The sequence below is a fragment of the Moschus berezovskii genome, chromosome 2, assembly GCF_049115385.1.
Source record: "Moschus berezovskii isolate FMDL1 chromosome 2, NW_MosBer_1.0, whole genome shotgun sequence".
In the NCBI taxonomy this organism is placed as follows: Eukaryota; Metazoa; Chordata; class Mammalia; order Artiodactyla; family Moschidae; genus Moschus; species Moschus berezovskii.
The window spans coordinates 42,221,911-42,244,665 of record NC_142461.1 but is presented as its reverse complement, the minus strand read 5'-3'; the positions used below and the strand labels follow the sequence as shown (position 1 = coordinate 42,244,665).

General features: G+C 40.8%; 1 protein-coding gene across 8 annotated transcripts in view; it reads right to left on the bottom strand.

Annotated features, from left to right (window-relative positions):
- Nucleotides 1–2,504: 2,504 nt before the first annotated feature.
- Nucleotides 2,505–22,755, bottom strand: part of INO80D (INO80 complex subunit D) — a 71,366-nt gene continuing 51,115 nt past the window's right edge. For 7 of the 8 annotated variants that reach the window (XM_055397540.2, XM_088828100.1, XM_055397545.2 and 4 more), the window contains 3 exons: nt 17,551–17,768; nt 16,665–16,822; nt 2,505–15,293 (listed from right to left, as the gene is read on the bottom strand). In XM_055397540.2, the coding sequence (XP_055253515.1) occupies nt 14,113–15,293; nt 16,665–16,822; nt 17,551–17,768 (1,557 nt within the window). In that variant the 3' untranslated portion in view covers nt 2,505–14,112. The remainder of the gene's footprint in view (nt 15,294–16,664; nt 16,823–17,550; nt 17,769–22,755) is intronic. The other variant, XM_088828099.1, reaches the window with a different exon arrangement.

Here is a 22,755-nt window from a genome sequence, read left to right as displayed (position 1 = left end):
CGACTCTCCGCGACCCCATGAACCACAGCACGCCAGGCCTCCCTGTCCATCACCAACTCCTGGAGTACACTCAAACCCACGTCCATAGAGTCGGTGATGCCATCCAGCCAACTCATTTTCGGTCGTCCCCTTCTCCTCCCGCCCCCAACCTTTCCCAGCATCAGAGTCTTTTCCAGTGAGTCAACTCGTCGCATGAGGTGGCCAAAGTATTGCAGTTTCAGCTTTAGCATCAGTCCCTCCAATGGGTTAGACAAACTAAATTTATAGTGATGACTGAATAGATAGGTGAAGATCCTCAGGAAACAGTAGATGGGAGGCTCAAGTCTAACCACAATCAGAGCTGTAGACATAAGTTTGGAGTTAATCTTCAGAGAGGTCAACATTTAAGGCAGTAGAAGTATCCTACACTGGAAGCTCGTGTACAGAGAAGAATAACAAAAGGTTGAATGAGTTTGAGACATGTTCAAATTTAGGGAAAAGAAAGAGGACTTGGAACTAACAGAGAACCCAGACATGACATAATCTGAGAATTAAGTGGAGACACAGGACAATGTAACACTGGCCATGCTGACTGGGTCAGAGAGGTTACAGAGAATGGAATCAAAGTTCATCAATAACTTTGGAAAGAATAGCTTCAGGAAAATAAGGTGAAAGCTAAAGTGCAATGGTTAAACAGTAATGGTGGAAAAAGCAAGTGTAATGTTTAGCAGTAAATAGAAATGACAGCTACTGAAGGGAAAAGAAAGGGAAAGATGTTAGTCTCAAAAAAGCATCTGTGACACAGAGCACCATCTTGACCTCTCTGCATTGCAGGGGTAATACACGGTTTGGCTCTGTAAATCTGATTTCTACTCTTTAGTTTAGCAGCTGACATGCACATCTTTTGATAAAGGACCCTCTACTAATTCCTTATATTCTATTTTCTTAAATTCGTTTTTAAAAAATAATTTTATGTATTTATTTTTGGCTGTGCTGGGTACTTCGTTGCTACACTGGCTTTTCTCTAGTTGCGGTGAGGGGGCGCTATTCTCCAGTTTCAGTATGCAGGCCTCTCACTGCAGTGGCTTCTCGTGTTGCGCAGCACAGGCTTTAGGGCACGTGGACTTTAGTAGTTGTGACACACAGGCTTAGTAGTTGTGGCTCCCAGGCTCCCGAACACCGGCTCAATAGCTATGGCACACAGGTTTAGTTGCTCTGTGGCCTGTGGGATCTTCCTGGATCAGGTATCGAATCTGTGTCTCCTGCACTGGCAGGCAGATTCTTTACCACTAAACCACCAGGGAAGCCCTCTTAAAATGCTTTGTAATCCAAACTATATTCTACAAGTCAGGGTATAATGATACGTTTTGTTCCACTACATAATGCTTTGCACTATGAAAGAGTAAATATAGGACTTCCCTGATGGTCCAGTGGTAAAGAATTTGCCTGTCAATGCAGGGGACATGGGTTTGATCCCTGGTCCAGGAAGATCCCACTTGCCTCAGGGCAGCTAAACCTCCGTGCCACAACTCCTGAGCCCACGCACCCTAAATCCTGTGCTCACCAAGAGAAGCTACTGCAATGAGAAGCCTGAGCACCACAACTAGATTGCAGCCCCCGCTGGCTGCAACTACAAATAATAGTTAACAGGGCTTCAGTAACTGAATACATACTAGAATATTTTGGAACTTGAGTAAAAGTAACCCTACCTGTTGGTGACCCATATCCTCGTGTTACAAAAATCAGCACTGCCTCTATCTTTAGAAACTTCTTGCCCAAGCTTCTTGCCTATCTGCATCCTCCTTCTACACAGCTAACTTTTGTTCATTTTCCTATTTTCTTTCCACTTTCCCCCAGACACCTATGTTGTTTGTTATCTTCTTCTAGTCATAAAATGAGCATAACTAAAATAACCGAGTGATTACTTAGTGTGTGCACTAAGGAACTAACTACTGCACCTGCTTTCCACAGGTTGTGTCATGTAATCCTCCCATTGCTTTTAATGGTTGAGGAAAGCGAAGAAGGGAGAGGTTAAGTGACTTACCGGAGATCACAAGGTTTGTAGATACTGGAGCCAAGATTAGAATAAAGGAAGTCTTACTCCAAAGTCCGTAGCCTTCACCAGTTGCCACATTGCCTCTCACCAGATCCTCTAAGGCTCTTCAAATCTGCATTCTTTCCAGTCATGAACTTCTTCAGAGTACTGAATTCATTAAGTAATACTTTCCTGTGATTATGGACAGCCACACTGTGCTAGGGGCTGGGGCTTCAGGCGCTAATAGTACGGACACCGAGTATCCTGTCCAGGTGGGATGAACAAGTCATTGGAAAGGAGTGTGAAGGATGAATGTCTACAGGCCCTCATGAGGCCAGGGGTGGGGAGGGCCTTTCCTCAATACTATCACCCCTAGGCAAGTCAGTCTGCTTACCGTTACTCTGTTAAGAGACTCTAGAAAAACTACTCAAGCTCGTTTAGGCCTGTAAGTAAAATATAACAGATTATGTAGAAGTGGTCTCCAAATTTTGTCCTTATCGTTCTTCCTCATTTATAGCTGGCTTCAACAAGCAACTCTATGTCCATAACTTCTGATTTCTAACTTCAGTTTGATTCTCTCTTCCAAGCCCTAACTATAACCAGTGGGCCATGCCAACAGAGAGGATGCCCCTGTTTCTGACTCAAACTTTATGTATTTAAAACCATTGGAAAAAATAACTGACTCTGAAAACCCTTATGTGTTGAGAGTGGTCTCTCCACTTTTACCATTAGTACCATTATTCTTCCAGAAATCTAGAGATGAAGTCTTGTTTTAGTTTCTCTTCCTCCTCCCTTGCTCCTGACGTCTGAGTGTTCCCAAGCTTTTTTGAATTCCTCCTTCTTTCCACTTTTCACTGCCACAGTCTTGATTTCATTAGCAAGCCTAACCATTGCACTAGCAACATCCCAACTCACCTCTCTATCATGAATCTCTTAAATGGTGATATCGGGTTAGTCCCCATCCCTCCCTTGTTCCACTGCCTGGTCTAGCCTTCCATGCTCACTATGCTCTCATCCCTATTAACTTCTCCACTCTACTCCTCACCACCCTCCCTCATACATCTTATACGTACATGTCAAGTTAAACCTCTCCCTATTCTCACACAAACCATGAATAAAGTCCCCTGGAGTTCTTGCCAAAATTTAAGATATAAAAAACATGTATATATACTCGAGCTAACAAGGGGGAAAAAAATCTTTACTCCGGATTAACAGCTTCCATCAACATCCAGGCAAAAGAAATTAAACCAAGAGCAAGGCTACTTCACAGCAAGATTTATTAATACATCCAAAAGAAAGAAAGAAAAATCATTTTGTCACACTATATACAGATAATACATACAGTGTTTTATACACATATTACATCAGTTTTTACACAAGAAAAATATACATAAAAATGTAAACTTTTGTATACAAAAACCCTTAAACAAATTAAACAAGGACCAGAAAACAAAAGGAGACCAATCCATTATTATTTCATCAAATTTTTAAAATGGTAATACAGTACATTCATTGAGATATACATGGAAAATGTGAGCCAACTCTTCTTGTTTAAAGGGAAATTACAAACCAAAGCCCATCATTTCCCCAAATGTGGTCTCCCCACCAGCAATAGCACACCCAATACCATGGATACGCCTTTCCTCAGAAGTGGGGGCCCTGTCCCCAAATCTGCCAACCTCATCTTGCTCCTACAATCTGTGTAGAAACAAGCGGCTTCTAGCTTCTGTGCATATAACTAAGCTTCTAGCCACTATTAACGTAGAGGAGAGTCTCAGTTTGTAAGTTCCCTTTAAGCAGCTTTAATTTTTTTTTGTATATATATTCTAATGTATGGCCTGTTGAACATACTTGTGTGCCAAGGTGAAGGAGAACACTGAAAAGGAAGGGCTTTGAGAACGGCTCATCCTTGCTACCGTGCAGCTACTTTGTTAGAAGAGATTTCAAAACTGTGCAACCTGTTGTTTTCCTGGTTTTGAATGTTACCTCACCTTTGATTTCCCACTGCAACTTGGTTTCAGCGTGCACTTCAGTACTCTGGTTAGTACCATACAACTGCCAAGAGGCTTCTGTTAAAGGCTGCTTCTGATATCAAGTTTCAGCTAAGCTACTCTGTGAAATCCCTCAAACCCCAACTTCTCTATTTGTGTCTTCAGGGCTATTCTTACTCCATCTGTTTTTTGTTGACATCTTACAATTTAGGATTGTCCATCTACACTCCTCTCTCTAGAAGGTCTTGAAATGGAATCTGCTGCCAACTCATCACAAAATAAAATACTGACCAGTTTTTTCTTAGTATTCTTCCATTCAGCATGTCAAATTGATATACTAAGGAAAAATACCTGAAGCTGCGGGGAGTAAGAATTAAATCCAGGTCAGGTACATGAAGACTTGGAGTTCTTAAAAAAAAAAAAAATGTCTGGGAAGAACTTTGACTAAATAAATGTAAAACCTGCTTAAGATAGTTTCACCAGAGAGCTGTCTTCTCAAAGTTGAATTTTGAACAAGGCAGAATAACAAGTAGGTGATAAATTTCCCTGCAGCTAGAGAGTAGTTAACTTCCCCCAGGCAAAATGATCTCAATGATCATTAATTATTAATGAAAGGAAGAGGCAAATTGGTGAATTAAGTTGATCTGGGAGATGGTGGATGACATACGGTAATGGAAATGTTAGGGTTGCTTTACAACTGAAATAAACAGGCTGGTTTGTGGTATATCTCCATTTCAGAGACAGGAAGACACATGAGGGTCCTCAAGTGAGTCTCCAGTTCTCTTCCTCTCCTGGGATAGGTGGCATTTTTAAAATGACAGTCTCCCTTTCTGTTAAAAAAAATAATAACAATAAAAGGAAAAGGAGGAGAAATAAATAATGTGTGGACCTCTTTAGATGAGACTTCTAAATGTTCTTTAAATAACTTTTGATAATGTATTTTAAATCATTACATACAACTGCTATCGCAGTGACAATATTCCAGTAGGGGTAGCATTTTGCTAAATGTAAAAGATTGCCATTTAAAACTCATACATATACATGTGTATATACAATATATCAACACTATTTATATACATATATATCTAGAGAGCAACATTTCATTGCCTTTGAATATATATTCACTCACACAATATATACTAGAGACATACTGTGTGAGTATATAGGAAAGTATATGTACACATGCTCCAACATGTATATATACACTTCTGTCTGTGTGTGCATAAAAGCTTTAAAGGCACAATATATAGGGATGCAAGTTTTCTAGAGAGCTGCAGCAAAGTTAAAACAGAATGTCACAAATACGAGAAAAGTCAAAAGGAAATATAGCAGAATTCATTACACAAGAATTCATTAAAGCAGTTTCATCGTGAAGAAAATGAGTTATAGAATTCAAGAGGCTTTCCATTAAAATGAAAATGGTAAAAGTGTAATCAAATCTCAAAGTAAAACAAAATTTTAAAATGACAAATTAGTGACAATAAATGACAAAATAAATCTAATATTAATGTCAATCATAAAAGCACAATTATGTTTTTTCAATTTAGGTAAAACATCCCCAAATTATCTAGGTAAAACTTTCAAAGTAGTTCTGTTTGAATGTTGGTCTTTTGTTTATTGGTTGGTTGTTTTTGAGACAAATGATGCCCAATTCTCAAAATTACCATAGAAAGTATTGCCAAAATTTGTGTCTTCCGGGAAATTTCAGAGACAAGTGAAGTGTTAATGAAACACAGTTAGGCCAAATGATTCTGGGGAAAAGGACCTAATGAAGGAGAAAAAAAACACAAAGAGGTGTGATTTTTAAGTGATGAGAGACTGACTTAGAAGTCAATGAAAATGAAGAATAGTGGGATTGGCAAGTAAGAACAACTCTAAGAGGAATTCATAAACAAGACTAAACCCTAAGGACTTCCATCTTTGTATGCTCTGATGATTACACTAGACTGTCCCTCTTCTTGCTTGTAGAATAATCCACAATTCTCCAAAGACGTATCATCTTGCTTAACAAAGGCTGTTTATCTATTATACACACACTTTTTTTCTTTTAGGGAAATATATGTATATAGATTTATCTATACACACACATATACATACGTGTATATATAGATTTATACAAATGTATAAATAAACATAATACTTCTCAATCTTTCCATTGACAAGGCAAGTTCACATTCAGCAAAGTGCCACCACATCCCATATACACATCTCTGTACAGATATACACAAAAGGGCTTAGTTTCACCCTTCAATTGGGGGAATTTATTCTAGCAAATCCCATTAACCAGTAACTGAAGGGAGAAATGGCACCAATGCAACCTCCCTTCTTTCATTTGCATGCATATGTACAAGGAATACGCAGATTTTTTAAAAAACCATAAAGCAAGAGTGAAGGAAACTGGGAGATGCTGCAAAAAATACAACTGTAAAAACAACATACAAAAAGCTTTCCTAGGTCTTGAGTATATCTAAAATGAATGAGGCTTCAGAGATAATGACAAATCCAGACGTTATTTACCAGGAGTTGTTTTAACATGTTTCAAAGTACATGATTTTTTAATATTAAAAATAAATGTGATTGGAGCATTTAATAAAACTCTAGCTTTGACTATTTTAGACCACCAGACATTCCAGTAATGAATGTATAGCAAAATGACAAAACTCAAAATACAGGAATGCATTTTTTTAAAATTGCATATAAACCAGGTAAAAAGTCAAGGGTAGCATAATTTTCCTATAGCCAAAATATGGTGGTTTGGGGACATGCTAACTTCATAAATAACAACACAACTGAGTAATTAAAAAGAAATATTTTGGAAATAACTGAAATCAACCCAGCTTTGAAATGTGCATGGTGAAATGATCCCACCAACTCTTTAAACAAAGGAGCCCCTTTAAAAATGGCATTCTTTATAAAAGGCCTCTACTTTTCTTTATTTCACCAAGAAAAGGTGATCAATCATATTTTATAACTCAGAATATGAAGAAATATATTGCTAACGTAAAAAAGGTTCAACTGATCTCTGGTCCCATCACCCCAATAGATAAACACAGCTCATGCCCAGGTCTGTTTTTCTCTTATTTTTACACTCAAAAGCAAGAGGCTGGTCTTAGAACCTGCTGTTTCTTGTGTTATTTTAAAAACATAGCATAAGCTAATCAAAAGTTTGAAATAAAATGCACATGATATCAGAGCTAGCCTTTTAACGTAACACAATCAAGAATTTGGTGTATTTATACAAAAGAGACAATGAGAAAGAAACTCCAACGCCCTCAACTAAATAAATCATATTTCTACCATACATTCTGTTGCCTTTCTCTTTTTACATAAGCACACATTCATCTCTCATACACGTGCCCCCAATGTATATTTTTGCATGTGTGTAAAAACACAGACAAATACATGCACACAAGTACTGTAATTCTATTTTTAAGTCACAGTGGGAATTCCTTAGTGAGGAGGGATAAAAAGTTCCTGAATAAGACACTGAGAACATCTAGATTTATTGTTTTTCCTATTTTACTTCCCAACTTACAGAATAAACTGTAATTAAAAGAATAAATCCATAGGAAATAAAAGAGGTCTTAAAAACTTAATTTACAAATTCCAGCTACCGTAGTTGGGAGTTTTTACTTGATCTATGTATTTCTATTTACCCTGTAACTAAGCTTCTAGCCATCTTAAGTGTAAACCACAGATCATTTACTAAGGAAACGTGATTTCTCAACGGTTCTATGAGCAGTAATAAATGGTCTAAAGGTGTTCTACATTTTGAGGCCCCAGGATATCCTTCTATTTTATATATCTGCAAGGTAGCAAAGGATAGCTATACACCTTGACACGGCGGAGATCCAGTGTAAAAAGGTGCTTCACTAGTTTGTTTTGTCAAAAAAAAAAAAAAAAAGCTCATATATAATTTTTTAGCTATTAAACACATAGGCAACATAATTCATTACACTCAATACAGCTTTAGTATAAAACTTATAATTTATGAGGTGATGTTAATAGCATAAATTAATATACCTTTTCTCTTAAAATCTACAATAAGTATTCTGAAAGCTCATTGGGGAAGGAAATTTTTAAATAAAAGTTTTAAAGCTGTGCGTGGTGGGAAAGGATTCTGTATGCTGAGGCTGAGATGAGAGCCTGAAGGAGAAGGAGAAGCGTCCCAAGCAAGACACCATGGGCTACGAAACCAAACGTTTTCTCTTTCCTGCGCTCTCTCAATGATGAGTCACCTTTAGTTGCTTTTAAAACTAATTTCTTATTTTAAAAACTGCCCTAATTTCCACAAGGAATCCCTGAGACATACTCAACACTATACAGTGAAAAGAATTATCACCGTTGAGAGGAACTGATTCAACCCTTCTGAGCAGATGAAGACAACGTCCTAAGTACCAAACCTTCCCATCCTTTCCAGGCTCATCGGCTGGAGCCAACTGTACTTCAGTGACGCAGGGTGGAGCCATGTCAGGGCAAATCAGTCTATTGTCCAAGTAAAAGCAAGGGTGGCATTTAAACTGCATTGGAGCCTTCTGCACTGCATGTTGAAAAGTTTTCCACGGGGAACTTTGGGTGCATACAGAGCTTACTTCAGTGGCCCCCAGCTTAAAAAAAAAAAGAACCAAGTGAAAGAAAAGGTTCTCTTGGGCCAGGAGCAGTACAGATCATACATGTGTGTGTGTACACACACTTCAGGGCTGGGGGTGGGCTGAGCAAGCAGGCAGAAGGGAAGAACGGAAGGAAAGCTGTGCTCCCCTACTTTGCTAAGAGTGAGACAGGTTTTCTCTTAGAAGACTGTTTTCCCAGACTGCACTTGAGACCACCACAACGCTGCCATTCAAAGTAGCCAAACATTCCCAAGCTTTGGGAACCTGGGGGGAAAAAGTCATCCCACATTTGCTCTTTCACTCTCTCTCAAATGCCAAGTTTCCTTTTATTTGCTCTGTATCACAGTGCAGAGAGAGGGAAGCTAACAAAAAATCAGAGTAGGAGTAAAAAGAGAATTTTTGCTATTTAGAAATAAGGCTAAGTTTGACCCACAACTTTTGCATTAATGACACTGGTTATTAAAAGAGACATAATTACTCATTTATGTTTTATGTTTTCTTTCCTAACTCACTGATCAGAAAAAAACACTTAAGAGATATTCACATATATTCTTCACTGATCTCTTATTACGCATCTTTTGAAAGACAGTATTATAAAAAAAAAATGTTGCTTTAATTTACTAAACATGGATTTTGTGTCCCTCCAACATATGATATTGGGCTTCCCTGGTGGTTCAGAGGGTAAGGCATCTGCCTGCAATGCGGGAGACCCGGGTTTGATCCCTGGGTCAGGAAGATCCCCTGGAGCTAAGGAAATGGCAACCCACTCCAGTATTCTTGCCTGGAGAATTCCATGGACGGAGCAACCTGGTAGGCTACAGTCCACAGGGTGGCAGAGTCGGGCACGACTGAGCAACTTCACTTCAATATATGATATTAGAAATCTTTATAAAGTTCAAGGTATTAAGCAGTCACTATATTGTTTTACTTTTCTATAGAATGCCCATTAAAATTCAGTTGTTTTCAATGTATTGGGGAGGGGAACCTATGTTCTGTCACATATATATTCCCACACTCACCCTTCTCCAAGAAATATAATTCACGGCAGGAAAAAAAAATCCTTGGAGCAATGTAGCTGTCTGTGATGAAACATTCGGACTGACTACACTTTCTTCCAAGGAATCCTTTAAATTGCCTCATTAAACTGCAGAATTCTGTTGACCATTTACACAACCACTGCATTATTCTATATACACCAGATTAAAAACAGAATTTAATATGAGTGTTAAAAGAAGGCTAAAAAGAAAGAGGATGAAGAAACCAGAAACTAAATACCTAAACAAATTTTAAACGAATTTCAAACCTATTAGCTTGAAATGATAGTTTAGTGTTATTAATAGCCTCAGCTCTTTGCAATACCAAACCACAGCAACCTTTTGAACTAACTTGGAGAAAAAGGCAACTTGCCTCCCACAAACACGGCGGATGAAGCTAACAAAACCATCACCACCCCCACCAGGCAGGGGCACAGGAAGGACTGCAGGCAAGTATCAGTGAACTTACGGGATGGGTGTGACCTACACAGGCTCAAGTTCTAGTGCCAAATGATAAAAGCCCAATGGTATGGATCAATAGAAATATTTTTTTCAGGTAAGAAGAAAATCACACAGGTAGGGCAGGCTGTGTGTATCATGGGTTTGCCTCTGTGGATTACGATCATGGACTGAACGAGCTCTGATAAGGAAAAGCTTTAGTGTTAGTCACAGAAAATGCTGCTGCTGAACTTGCAGTTGAGAGATTGGGCTTATTTAAGAAATTAATATTATAAATAATTATTTGGCAAAGATAAAGTATTGGCTTTCTTTATAAAGCCTTAAACCACTCAAGACAATAACTATGATTTTAAGGAAAAGAAAAATTTTTTTCCAACTTTATGTCCATACCTACTATTTGCTTCTCATTAAATTATACTCTTTTCATGGAGGGACTCTAGGCACATCACACTGCCTGCCAACATGAAATTGCTCAGGAAGTCATTTATGAGACAGTTCTAGTTCACATGGTAGGTTACTAGAGAAAAGAATCCTTTGCCATATAAGCTATGTGGTGATAATTAGAAAATTTTTCCATTGCATAGTCTGTCACTTGGTGGGTTAAATGTAATTGCTATTTACTATTGTGGATTGTTTACTAACGACATAATCTACCCAGACGTGCAAACTGCTAAGCCATTTGTACAGAAGAAAATCAATGTCTTAAGTACTTTAACTAAAATAATATTAACAGTAATGTAGAGTGTGTAAAGGAGAAAAATACATCTTTCCTTCGGATGCTATAGATCACAGCCCGTGAGCATTATACATTAGCATGGAATTCAGATTCTCAGAGCACAGAATGTATCCATTAACTGCAGCAACTTTGTAAATTGAATCACATTAACACAATCTAACTGGCCTTTATAAATGGTCCCAAAGAACTGCACAAACAGAGTGAACCTTCTTTGCCACTATTTCTCATGTTTAACACTAAAATGAAAGCTAGTATCCACCTAATTAGATAGAACCTTATATAAAATTTGTTTCTGATTCCAGTATTGCCTTATTGGAGCATTAACTCCTATTTTAAAAGACACTAATTTTCATATTTCTGGAGTAAAAGATATTTCATTCCTTTCTTTACATGTTAATAGCAAACCTACTACTAAGAGACTAAATTGCTCCATTAGCTAAAACAACAACGTAAGGTTATCTCTGGGTTCACAGATGTTCTTCTCTTTCCAAAAAGGGACTCACAAGAAACAGCAAGAGTAAAGTGAATCGCAAGTTCGGATATTCCTTTTGAAGTAGACAAAGTGAGAAGAAAAGTTTGTTTTTTTGCTACTTTCTTAAATCTACACGGGTACTTTCTACGGGTGCCCTTTCTTCAGCTATTATTGTGGGCATCTACACAAAAATGAATTTACTCAAAAGTTTTTGGTGTGAAGCTGTAACTGGCAACATTCCTGATCATTTCATGCCTCCATACCAGAAAGCAGGAAAGGGCTTAAAAATGCACAGAAAACAGAAAATTGCAAACAATAAAATGTGCAACTTACTGCAAACTCAGTTTTGATAACTGAAGAATTTTAAGCAGCTACCACAAGGGACAAATTGCCAGAAAAATTCAAATCGACATCCCATGACTTTCCCTTCACTGTCAAAGAAGGGCTGATAAGAAAGTCAATGTGTATGTACCACTTTTACCTCAGTAAAAAAGAAAGTCAACGGGCTGCTCTGCTACAGCCTGTGATTAGTACACAATGGAGACGGAACTGAATCACTAGGAATGGACAATTCGCGTGTGATGGTTATAATGGGATGTGAAGAGTTCAGTGAACTAAATGACACTTTTGAGCAGAGGTAACTACTCATAATCATTTCATTACAGTACATTAAAATTAAAAAGCTTACTAACATAGGTTCACAGGTGAGAAATATTCAAATTATCTGTTCTCACCATTCAGAATAAAAATTTACGGTGCTACCAAATATAATTTTGCTTTGTGACATAATTTTATAATTTAGAAAGTTCACGATCTGCAAAAAAGGCAAAGCTATTAAAAAATAAATCTTCCAATCAATTATCATGATTAAAAAAAAAACTAAATATATTACAAACATATTTTTGGCCCACAAAAAGAAAACTTCAATAAATACAAAATAGGGCATATCATGATTTCATACAGTCATGTGACATTTCCCCTCCATAATCTCAGGCACGTGGTATCTGCATAATGCCTGCTGATCACCATCATTCCTTTAAAAAGCAGAGAAAGAAAAGCTTTCAAAAGAAGGGACTGGTTAGAATTAGCATGGCATAAAGAGAAATACATAGAGGAAGTAGGAAAATACATCCAAATCTTTACCTATTGAAAAGGAATTAAGATCAAATATTCCCTGACAAATGAATTATTATATCACATCATTAATAGATATGTTCTCTCTACGCATCTTTTAAAATATATATATGTAAATTAGACTAGATTCAGGTATAAATAGCCAATGGTATCTCAAGGGACAGTGAAACTTCTCAGCAAAAGCAGAGAACAGATGCCTTTAAAATCTAGTTCCACCCTTGGGCGGAGGGTGGGGGGTCGGGGAGAAGGCAGGTTAAAAAGAAACCTCACATATTCATTTCATAGTCACCAACTTACTAAACTATCCAATATGATTTTTAACCTTCAAGCATCTGGTATTTCAAAAAAATTCCCCAAACTTAAACCTAAATACTTAAAAAATTATTTTAAAAGTACCAAAGGGTGAGTAAGATTTATGTCTAATTTCCATATTTTGCTTTGAAAGAAAATTTTAAAATGTGTATCCTTCAGATATTACATGTCACTTCACAACTGGTACATTGATTCTACAAGTGTCATCAACATTTTACAAACTTTACCAAAGAATCACTACTGTAAACATGAAAAATCCCAAAGCAAAAGATGGATCAAGGAGTTCACAGATCCCATCTCTCCAAACCAATCTTGAACTATCCTGCTTTTCACATCGAAATATTTTCTTTAATTACATCTTGCGAATATATTCCATGGAAGAGGGATTCAGAAACAAATGCATGTCTAAAAAGGTAATACAACCAACCACCAGACCTCAGAATCGCAGCAACCCGTGCAGTCCCTCTGGCCAAGCTCTTCACCACATCCGCAGGGCACTGATGTGAATTCAGCTTTTTGTGTTCTGGGCTAACTTAGCAGAAAAGGGTTGTGCTACTTATGCCGCCAGACCGCCACCCTTCCCCATTCACCAAGGTTGGCTAACTCAGTGGGAAAGAATGACCAACCTTATTAGGGCTCTGAGATGTGGGAAAGGAGAAGAGACTTCTACTTATTAGGAAATAAGAAAAAAAAAACCAACAACAATGGGACAGCTGCTTCCTGCCCTGCACAGAAATACACGCGTGGGCGCACACATACACACAGGCAGTCAAAAGACTAATTCTTTTTCTTTTTAATTAAACATGATCACAATTAGGAATGGAATCCTGGCCTCATGTGGTGTTTGTTGAGCAGTTGGTGCTAAGACAGAGGCTTTAAATCTGCCTCTGCATACCGTTTGCCATCTCTTACACAGAACTCGATGGACAGGCTCATTCTAGCTAGAACCACCTGTGTAAAGACCTGGTATTAGAATGGAAAGCATTGATCTGCAATACTAAGAAATAGTAAAGGGCACTGGTAATCTGAGGTATCTTCCACTTCTAGGACTTGCTGCTGATAGTCGATTCTATCCAGTCACTGTGCTGAGCCGCTAAGGAAACCATTGGGGGGAGGGTGGACCCGCCAGGAGGGAACAAGCACCAGTGCCAAGGAGCACATGTGAACACTGACGCGAGGTCCACCGCAGGGGGAGCTTGTTTAACTGGAGAAGGGGAGTTCTCCTCTAGTCCCCGTCTGTTATTTTCAAAATCTTCTTTAGGAAAAAGGGGACAGGGGGTGGGTGATAAAGAGGGAAAAGAAGATAGAAAACACCAGGTTCCCCACCTGCCTGCAAACACACAGACACACTCAGTTAGGGGAGGGAAAGGGAGAAGACGCGTTATTGGTACTTGTAGCTGTGGCACCTGTTACTGTGAAGCCTGTGGGAGGCGCTATCGAGCTGTGGCTGGGCTGCAGGTCCTTGGGGATGCCACTGTGAGAACTCAGCTGGTGGCCGAAGGCTGCGCTGAACTGAGGGAGTTGCTGCTTGGGGGAGGTGGAGGCCAGCAGTTCAGCGGAAGGCCCCATGCCACTGAAGCTGGTCTGCGGTAACCCCGGAAGCACACTGGAGCTGCTGGGGGTCACGGTGGCGAAGGCAGGCTGTGTGGTCTCTGAGTTCGAAGTGGTGGGCGGCGTGGAGAGGGACGTGGAAAGAAGATGCCCATCGGCGACGAGAAGGTTGCTGAACGGAGAGGGGTCTCCGAGGTTGACGGGGAGATTGCCCCAGTGAGTTCTGGGGTTCACGACCCCTCCGAGTGGCACCTCAAGTGGCGTCGGGAGCAAGTGCTGCGCCATGACGGGCATCTCTGCTGAGAAGGTAGCTGCCATGTTATCACCAGAGTAAGATGTCGTGTGGGGAGAGGTGATGTGGTCACTGTAGGGAGACGGCACGTGCTCGCTGTCATAATGGCTTCCATGGGGCGAGGAGTGTGAGTGATCACTGCTGTATTGCTGTCGTGAGGTGATTAGGTCATCTGCCTTGCTCAGCAGCTGGGCAGGATGTGGCCTCTGGGAGGCATGGCTGCCATCATGAAGTCCATGAAACTGTCCTGGGAAGGCTCTCTCCCCAAGGGCACTCTGGCTCATCAGAGTGGCAGAAGTAAGGCCGACGCTGGCGGGGGCAGAGAACTGCCCCTGGATCTGCCCTGCCAGGGGTGTAGGTGGGTTAGACAAGGTAGCTGAACGGAGCAGGCTCTCATCCAGCTCTAGGCTAGAGAAGTTGTCGTGGACTATACGCCCATTCAGCAGCTCCCCCAGGTCCGTGTTGACCTCTCGGCTCAAGGATGGGATCCCCGATGCTCCCGTCCCTGTGGAGAACACCCCTATTCCTCTGTCTGACAGCTCCTGGACGGGCACACCATCTGACTGGGTGAGCACCCCAATGGTACTCAGGCACTCGAGAGAAGTCACGGCCTGCAAGGCCCGTTCAAGTTCCTCGGCCTCTTCGGTGGTGGGGAGGAGGTCTCCGTTCTTTCCTGGGTAAACAAGAGCTATCAACAAATTAGCGGGGCTTCTACCATCCTGACCACAAAAACCATGCACTGGAACGACATTCTATAAGGACTGGGTTGGAGAGCAAGAGTGACATATTCACGGCAGGGCAGGTGAGCCTGAACCACACCTTCGGGTCACTGGCAGCACTCTCACAGCCATCTCAACAGTGTTCAGTGCCCAGGAATCTAAGGATTACCTATTTAAAACCCGGGGTGACTATCTGATTACAGGTATGTTTTTACCCAAAGTTATATATTAAGACATTAAAACAGAAAACGAACCAGATCGGTTCACATTTCAGATAAAAGGCTGTGCAGGAGGAGCCCTGTTAGCTCTTCTGCTCTTGGGCTCTTTCAGCTGGAGGGACAGCCGAGAACCCAGAACTCACACGAATATCTCAGCAAAAAAGCAAGTGCTCAGCTCAGTTTGTTGGTTACCTTATCCCATGTTTCTGCGTTACTCTCTGCTCTTTCCCTCTCACATGTCTCCTATTTCTAAGGAATTTTCATAAAATGGCAGTTACACTGATTTCCTTTCCAATATAAAAAAATCGACTGTTAGGAACTAGAGTAATCACTATAAAAACAGCCAGTTTTTAATGGTGAAGGAAACATTCTCAGAGTAGAAAAGATTTCCCTTGAAAGCAATTGGTGGGGTTAAGCAGACTTTGTTGTGGAAAAGTGCACTTCAACTCAAGTACAGGGTTGGGTATCAAAATGAAGACAAGTTCTGAAAAGTTCAATAAACTCAAGTTTAAAATGTCTTTATTCAAAAACAAACTAAAGTAGGGGCATTCCCTGGCGGTCCAGTGATTAGGACTCAGCGCTTTCACTGCCATGACCCTTGGTCAAGGAACTAAGATCCCACAAGCCATGCAACGTAGTCAAAAAGAAAAGGTTAGAAAATAAACTAAAATTACTAATTTTGGGCTTCCCTTGTGGTTCAGTTGCAATGCAGGAGACCCGGGTTCAATCCCTGGGTCGGAAAGATCCCTTGAAGAAAGGAATGGCAATACACTTCAGTATTCTTGCCTGGAGAATTCCATGGACAGAGAAGCCTGGTGGGCTATAGTCCAGAGGGTTTCAAGAGTCGGACTCAATTTAGTGACTACACCACCACCACCACCACCACTCAAAGGAATAAAGTTATAAACCTGGCTACCAAACCTACTGATTTACTAAGCCTATATTATCATTTAAAAAAAAAATGTATACCTTCTAAAGAGAAAAAAATAGCTTCAGCACTTTATATTTTCTGTCCACGTTACATGTGAGGAATACTTTAAACATATTTTAAAAAAACTATTCCCCTTTTTAAAAAAATTCATTTGAAAAACCAGTTTTCTTGAATCAAAATACTGACTGTACCTTCAAAAAAATCGAAATCTTGTAAGTCATCAGGTAGCCGCGGAAGGACGTCAGAGAAGTCCTCCTGGTTTAATTCCAAGTCGTGTGGAATGTCGGTGATCTCATTGGCAATGTCATCTGGCAACTCATCAGCGCTCAGCTCCGGTGTGGACGGGCTCCTGGGGAAGATGACACGGTTGGCCCACCACTCCCACTTTACCTTCACACCAAGTCACCAGAAGCAGTAATGGAATATTCTAACTCAAAATAATCTCCTCGCCTACTTTAAGATCTGAAACCAGAATGGCAGACCTCACCATATGCAGTCACATATTTCTGCAACTTTTCACCCATGTATTAAGAGAAGCGAACCATTTTGAGATACTATTTTTACTGCAAATTAGTAGAATGAATTGCAACTTGGTGTACTAGTAGGATGAATTACAATCTGGTCTATCAAGTGTGTCATTACTTTCTGGTAGAATTTTCAATCTGGCCAAAATAATTTTTAAAAAAAGATGAAAGCGATAAAACTGAAATTTGCTGCTGAAACAGAAGCATCATTCATCGGGTCAAAATGCTTACCCCTGTCAAAATTAATAATGCATCACATTTCTGATGGATTGTTTCTGTTGGAACATATATGCAATTTCTGTTGAAACACGAAAATCTGAGAATAGACAATTAAATTCCCAATATCAGCATCTGCTCTCTTGGGTTTTAATCAAAAACTTTACTACAGATCTAAACCCATCAGGTATCTGGTAAAAATCCTACTGGAAACTACAGAGTCTAGGCTGATACACCGCAGGGTGCCTTTAGCCTACTTCCAGCAGGAAAGGAAGCCGATGTTCTGAGAACAATCAGAACACGGAAAGGAGACGTGAGTCCTGGCGCAGTCACTGACCGCAGGTGGGAGGCCTCCACTGGCAGTGAGACGCTGGTGGGCATGCTGAGGTTCCCCTGGGGCACCGCAGGGGGGATGGGCTTCTGGGGTCGACGAGGTCCACGCCTTCTCTTCTTCTTGTGTTTTTTGGTAAGTGCAGGAGGCTTGGTTTTTTTCCTGGGTTTCCTCTGCTGCTGGTGCTGAACTTTACGGGAGCTATCTCCTCTCAAGAAATTATCCTTTGGAATGAATAAACCGGTATTTTCAAACTCAGATTATTCGGGAAAAAAGCAAACCGCTATCTGAAAAAAATACTTACATCGCTTATTATTTTATACAGTGCCCCAAACTATGTATAACAATAATTAAATGAATAAGTAATTCATTTTAAAATTTAATTCACATCAATTCAAGATACACATAAAGCTCAATCCACACTTATAGGCATTGTCACAGGTGCTGTAGTATAAAAGAACTGAATAAAACTTGATTTGCGCTCCAGAGGAACTTACTTGGTATCCCATGGGAAAAACATGAATACGAGTATACATAAATACTATAGGAAAAACTGGGCAATGATGATATAAATACCATCTCAGGGTATGCAAATGGAAAATTCATTATTTGTAGTTATATGGGATTAAAGGATAAACAGGACTTTCAGTTGTTGGGATAAGGGGGAAGATCACTCTAAGCTAAAGGAAATAGAACAAGTGAGACAAAAAGGACAGCAAATAACTGGGTATGGAGCTATTGCTTGGGGTTATGATGGAGGGTCAAATATAAAAGTCAGCTGTAAGGAAGTCTGGCACCAGATCCTGTATGACTCTGAATACTCTGCTCAGGATTTTAAACTTTATTTTATAGGCGATGGGGAATGATTTTTGATGACAGCAGATGTTTTAAAAGGATTAACTGGACTTCCCTGATGGTACAGTAGATGAAAACCCGCCTGCCAATTCTGGAGACGTTGGTTCAATGCCTGGTCTGGGAAGACCCCGTGTGCTGCGGAGCACAAGTAGGCCTGTGTGAGCCTGCGAGCTGCAACGACTGCAGCGCATGTGTCAGAGCCCGTGCACCACAGCAAAAGTGCACCCCTGCTCTCTACAATTACAGAAAGGCTGTGTGCAGCAACGAAGACCCAGAGCAGCCAAAACATAATAGGAATAATAATAGAGGGATTAACTAACCTGGCAGTAGCAATCTCAATGAATAAAGAGAAGAGGCAAGTGAGTGAAGGCAAAAATTCCAATCAGAGGGCGGTTTCAACAGATATTAGAAGACCAACAGCTGAGGGCAAAGTGAGCAAGGGCTCGCTGAGAGAGAACTCTCAAGATATGACAGGTTCGTGGATGCGGTGAGGATGAGGGGAATATAAACCTCTCAGGTGTTTCCAGAGTTTCTAGTTGAGCTGATTGTTAGGTGAGGATGCCGTTCGTGGGATACAGAACACAGCAGAATAAACAGAATCAGAGTTAAGGAATTCAGCTGGGCTCACATACAGTTTGAGGTGTGAAGATGGCTAGGGGGCAGGAGAAAATGGTATCTGGCACACAGGATGCAAGAAAAGGATGGAGGTGCGGACGCGGAAGTCGCGACAGTGGAAGTCTTGCAAATAATTCACACGGACCAGGGTGACAAGGTAAAGAGAGAAGACAACGGGGACGCAGCTTCATAAGACTGCTGCAGCTAAGTGAGGAAGGAAAGGAAGAAGAACCAACAAAAACAAGAAACTTGCAATACAACTAGCTTTCTTCAGCTAGTACCCTCAAATCTGAATACGGTATTTCATCAATCCCCAGATGCACATTTTACCATCTCTACAGTCGGGGAGCATCTTACAATAATGGCATATTATTATCTCTGTCAGCCAGGTGATGGTCATTACAGTTGGTGCTGCCTACATGTTCAAAGCTGGACATAGCTCTCTGTACTTTCCTTGTTTGAACTGAGGTTTACGCATTGTTGGTTTTACATGTAGAGGAAAAACATGGGTATGCAGAAAGGCACAAAAAAAAGCAAGGTAGAAAATTGTTACTAGCGAAGCAAATATTCATTATTAAACAACTGACCACAATCCCCACCTCTACCTTTTTTTTTTTTTGGCAAAGAAACAACCAAATGAGAAAGGAAAATAATGACAGGGAACAAAGCTGTGTTATAGCAGATGTTATCTACTGCCTTTCACATATCAAGAGTTAGCTGAAATCAGGAGTGAAGCAGAAGATAAAAATATTTATGTCTGTCTAAATCTAAAAAAAGCTATTTTGATAAGTATAAAATAAAAATTTTAAGTGATAAGAAATGCACTGTGCAACATTTTTTCCATATGAGTGGTATATAAAATAATTGTGGTTTCTATGATTGATGTCACCTTTGAGTTGATGAATTCAGTAATAACTTTTATAACCAAATACATGAAAAGATCTGAAGATGAATAAGTATCAGTAGCAACAAACATACCAAGAAAGAATAAAATTAAACATAAATCCAAGAAATCTAAAAGAAGCCCAGCCAAACACCTGAATCCAAACACAATTACAAACTCAAAAGTTGCAAACAAATTTAGAAAACAACAGAAGAGGCTGCTCTCCAGCCTCTGTAATTCCTTTTGGTTCAACACTTGATGTCCATTTTTTATGCCCACTATGCAGTGAATGCTGGGAAAGGTTGGGGGCGGGAGGAGAAGGGGACGACGGAGAATGAGATGGCTGGATGGCATCACCGACTCTGTGGACATGAGTTTGAGTGCACTCCGGGAGTTGGTGATGGACAGGGAGGCCTGGCGTGCTGTGATTCATGGGGTTGCGGAGAGTCGGACACGACTGAGCGACTGAACTGAACTGAATGCAGTGAATAAGCAGCTGTCAGTCCCCACTAGGAGCTGGCACGCACTCCAGGATCTCCCTCTAGGACCAGTGTGGGTCTTGAATATAAGGAAGTCAGAGAGCTCTAGTTAAAAATATATAAGCCCTACTAGTTCTGGTCCGAGGTTTCTTCCTTACTCTTCTAAGCTTATGCTGTGTATCCTGGCAACACTCCACATAGAACCGCCCATGACTGAGGCCCCGCCTGGCTCTTGCTATCTATCCCCTTACTTGGCTCCTCCAGAAAGGCGAGCACCCATGTCCTAGAGGCGTTCCTAAAGCCAATTGTTCCTTTACCTAGGCTATTTACGAACACCATTCGCTCCCAGCATTCTCAACTGTCCCCTTCTATTAATATTTCTCTGCAGGACAACAACCCATTTAATACCTTACCCTCTGTTCTACGAGTTCATTCCTGTTGAATACCATGTTCTGTCTGCCAGCCTGGACCTCGTACAGCTTGAGTCTCTTCTACCAATGGCTGTCCTATCCAGTGGCTGAGTCTAGTTCAGAATCTTCCCCCACCCCACAAGCCACGTGCCTACCAATAATTTATTCAACAATTACTTATGGAGTATCTTTGTTCCAAGCACTGCAGATACAGCAATGAACAAACAACATTCCTGCCTTTGTGAAGTTTACATTCTAGTAGGGGGATTCAGAAAATAAATTAATAAATAACATTAAGTGAAGAAAGAAAGTGAAGTCGCTCAGTCGTGTCCGACTCTTTGTGGCCCCATGGACTGTAGCCTAACAGGTTTCTCCATCCATGGGATTTTCCAGGCAAGAGTATACTGGAGTGGGTTGCCATTTCCTTCTCCAGGAGATCTTCGCAACCCAGGGATTGAACCCGGGTCTCCCGCATTGTAGGCAGACGCTTTACCATCTGAGCCACCAGGGAAGCTCAATAAATAACATTAGGTAAATACAAATGTTAGGAAGGAAAATAGATAGAGTATGAAGATTCCCTGGTAGCCCAGTGGTAAAGAACCTGCCTGCCAGTGCAGGAGACTTGGGTTCGATCCCTGGTTTGGGAAGATCCCCTGGTGAAGGAAATGGCAATCTATTCCAGTATTCTTGCCTGGGCTTCCCTGATAGCTCAATTGGTAAAGAATCCACCTGCAATGCAGGAGACCCTGGTTCAATTCCTGAGTCGGGAAGATCCACTGGAGAACGGATAGGCTACCCACTCCAGTATTCTTGGGCTTCCCCTATGACTCAGCTGGTAAAGAATCCACCTGCAATGCAGGAGACCTGGGTTCAATCCCTGGGTTGGGAAGAATCCCTGGAGAAGGGAAAGGCTACCCACTGCAGTATTCTGGCCTGGAGAATTCCATGGACTGTATAGCCCATGGGGTCGCAAGGAGTCAGACACGACTGAGGGACTTTCACTTTCTTTCATTCATTCTTGCCTGAGAAATCCCATGGACAGAGGAGCCTGTTGGGCTATACAGTCCATGAGGCCACAAAAGAGTCAGACACGATTTAGTGATGAACAACAACAAACAAGCATAAAAAGTGGCAGGGTAGAGGGGAGGTGGAAATGAACTTACATTTGATCAGAAACCTGAATGATACGAAGGAGTGAGACATGGAGAATCTGGGAAAAGAATATTCCAGGAAAAGACAAAAACAAGTACAAAGCCCCTGAGATGGGAGCATGCTGTGCTGTGCTGTGCTGAGTTGCTCAGTCATGTCTGACCCTTTGCAACTAGCCTGCCATGGCAAAAGGAGGCATGAAGACTGGAGTGGGCTGCCATGCCCTTCTCGAGATGGAAGCATACGTAAAGTGTTTTAAGAAAGAGCAAGAAGGCCAGTGTTGCTGGGAGGAGAGGGTGGAAGATGAAGCTGGAGAGGTTGCTAGGGCCAGATGAGGAAGTGCCTCATAGGCACAATTAAGAATTTTGAACTGGATTCTAGATGCGATGTGAAGCCAATGGAAGGTTTTGAGCAGGGAACTAAAACGATCTAAAGGCTACATACTGAACGATTCCATTTATAAGACACTGGAAAACGTAAATAGAGACAGAAGTAGACCAGTGGGGATAAAAAAGGGCTGACTATGAAGGGCAGCACTAGAGACTTTTGGGGGGGAGGTGATGAACTACTGTGTATCTTGATTATGGTGGTGTTTATGCAACTGTATGCACTGTCAAAATTCACAGAACTGTACAGTGAAAAGAGAGACCTTTATTATATGTAAATCAAAGACAGTGGGACCCATGTACACGGTCTACACTAGTTGATATGCAAGCAACACATGTGGGTGCAGAAGGCATGGCACAAGGAAGGGAGCCTAATTAGGAGACTATTACAATAATGTAGTAGTGGAACATAGTTGGAAAGCAGAGCCATGAGA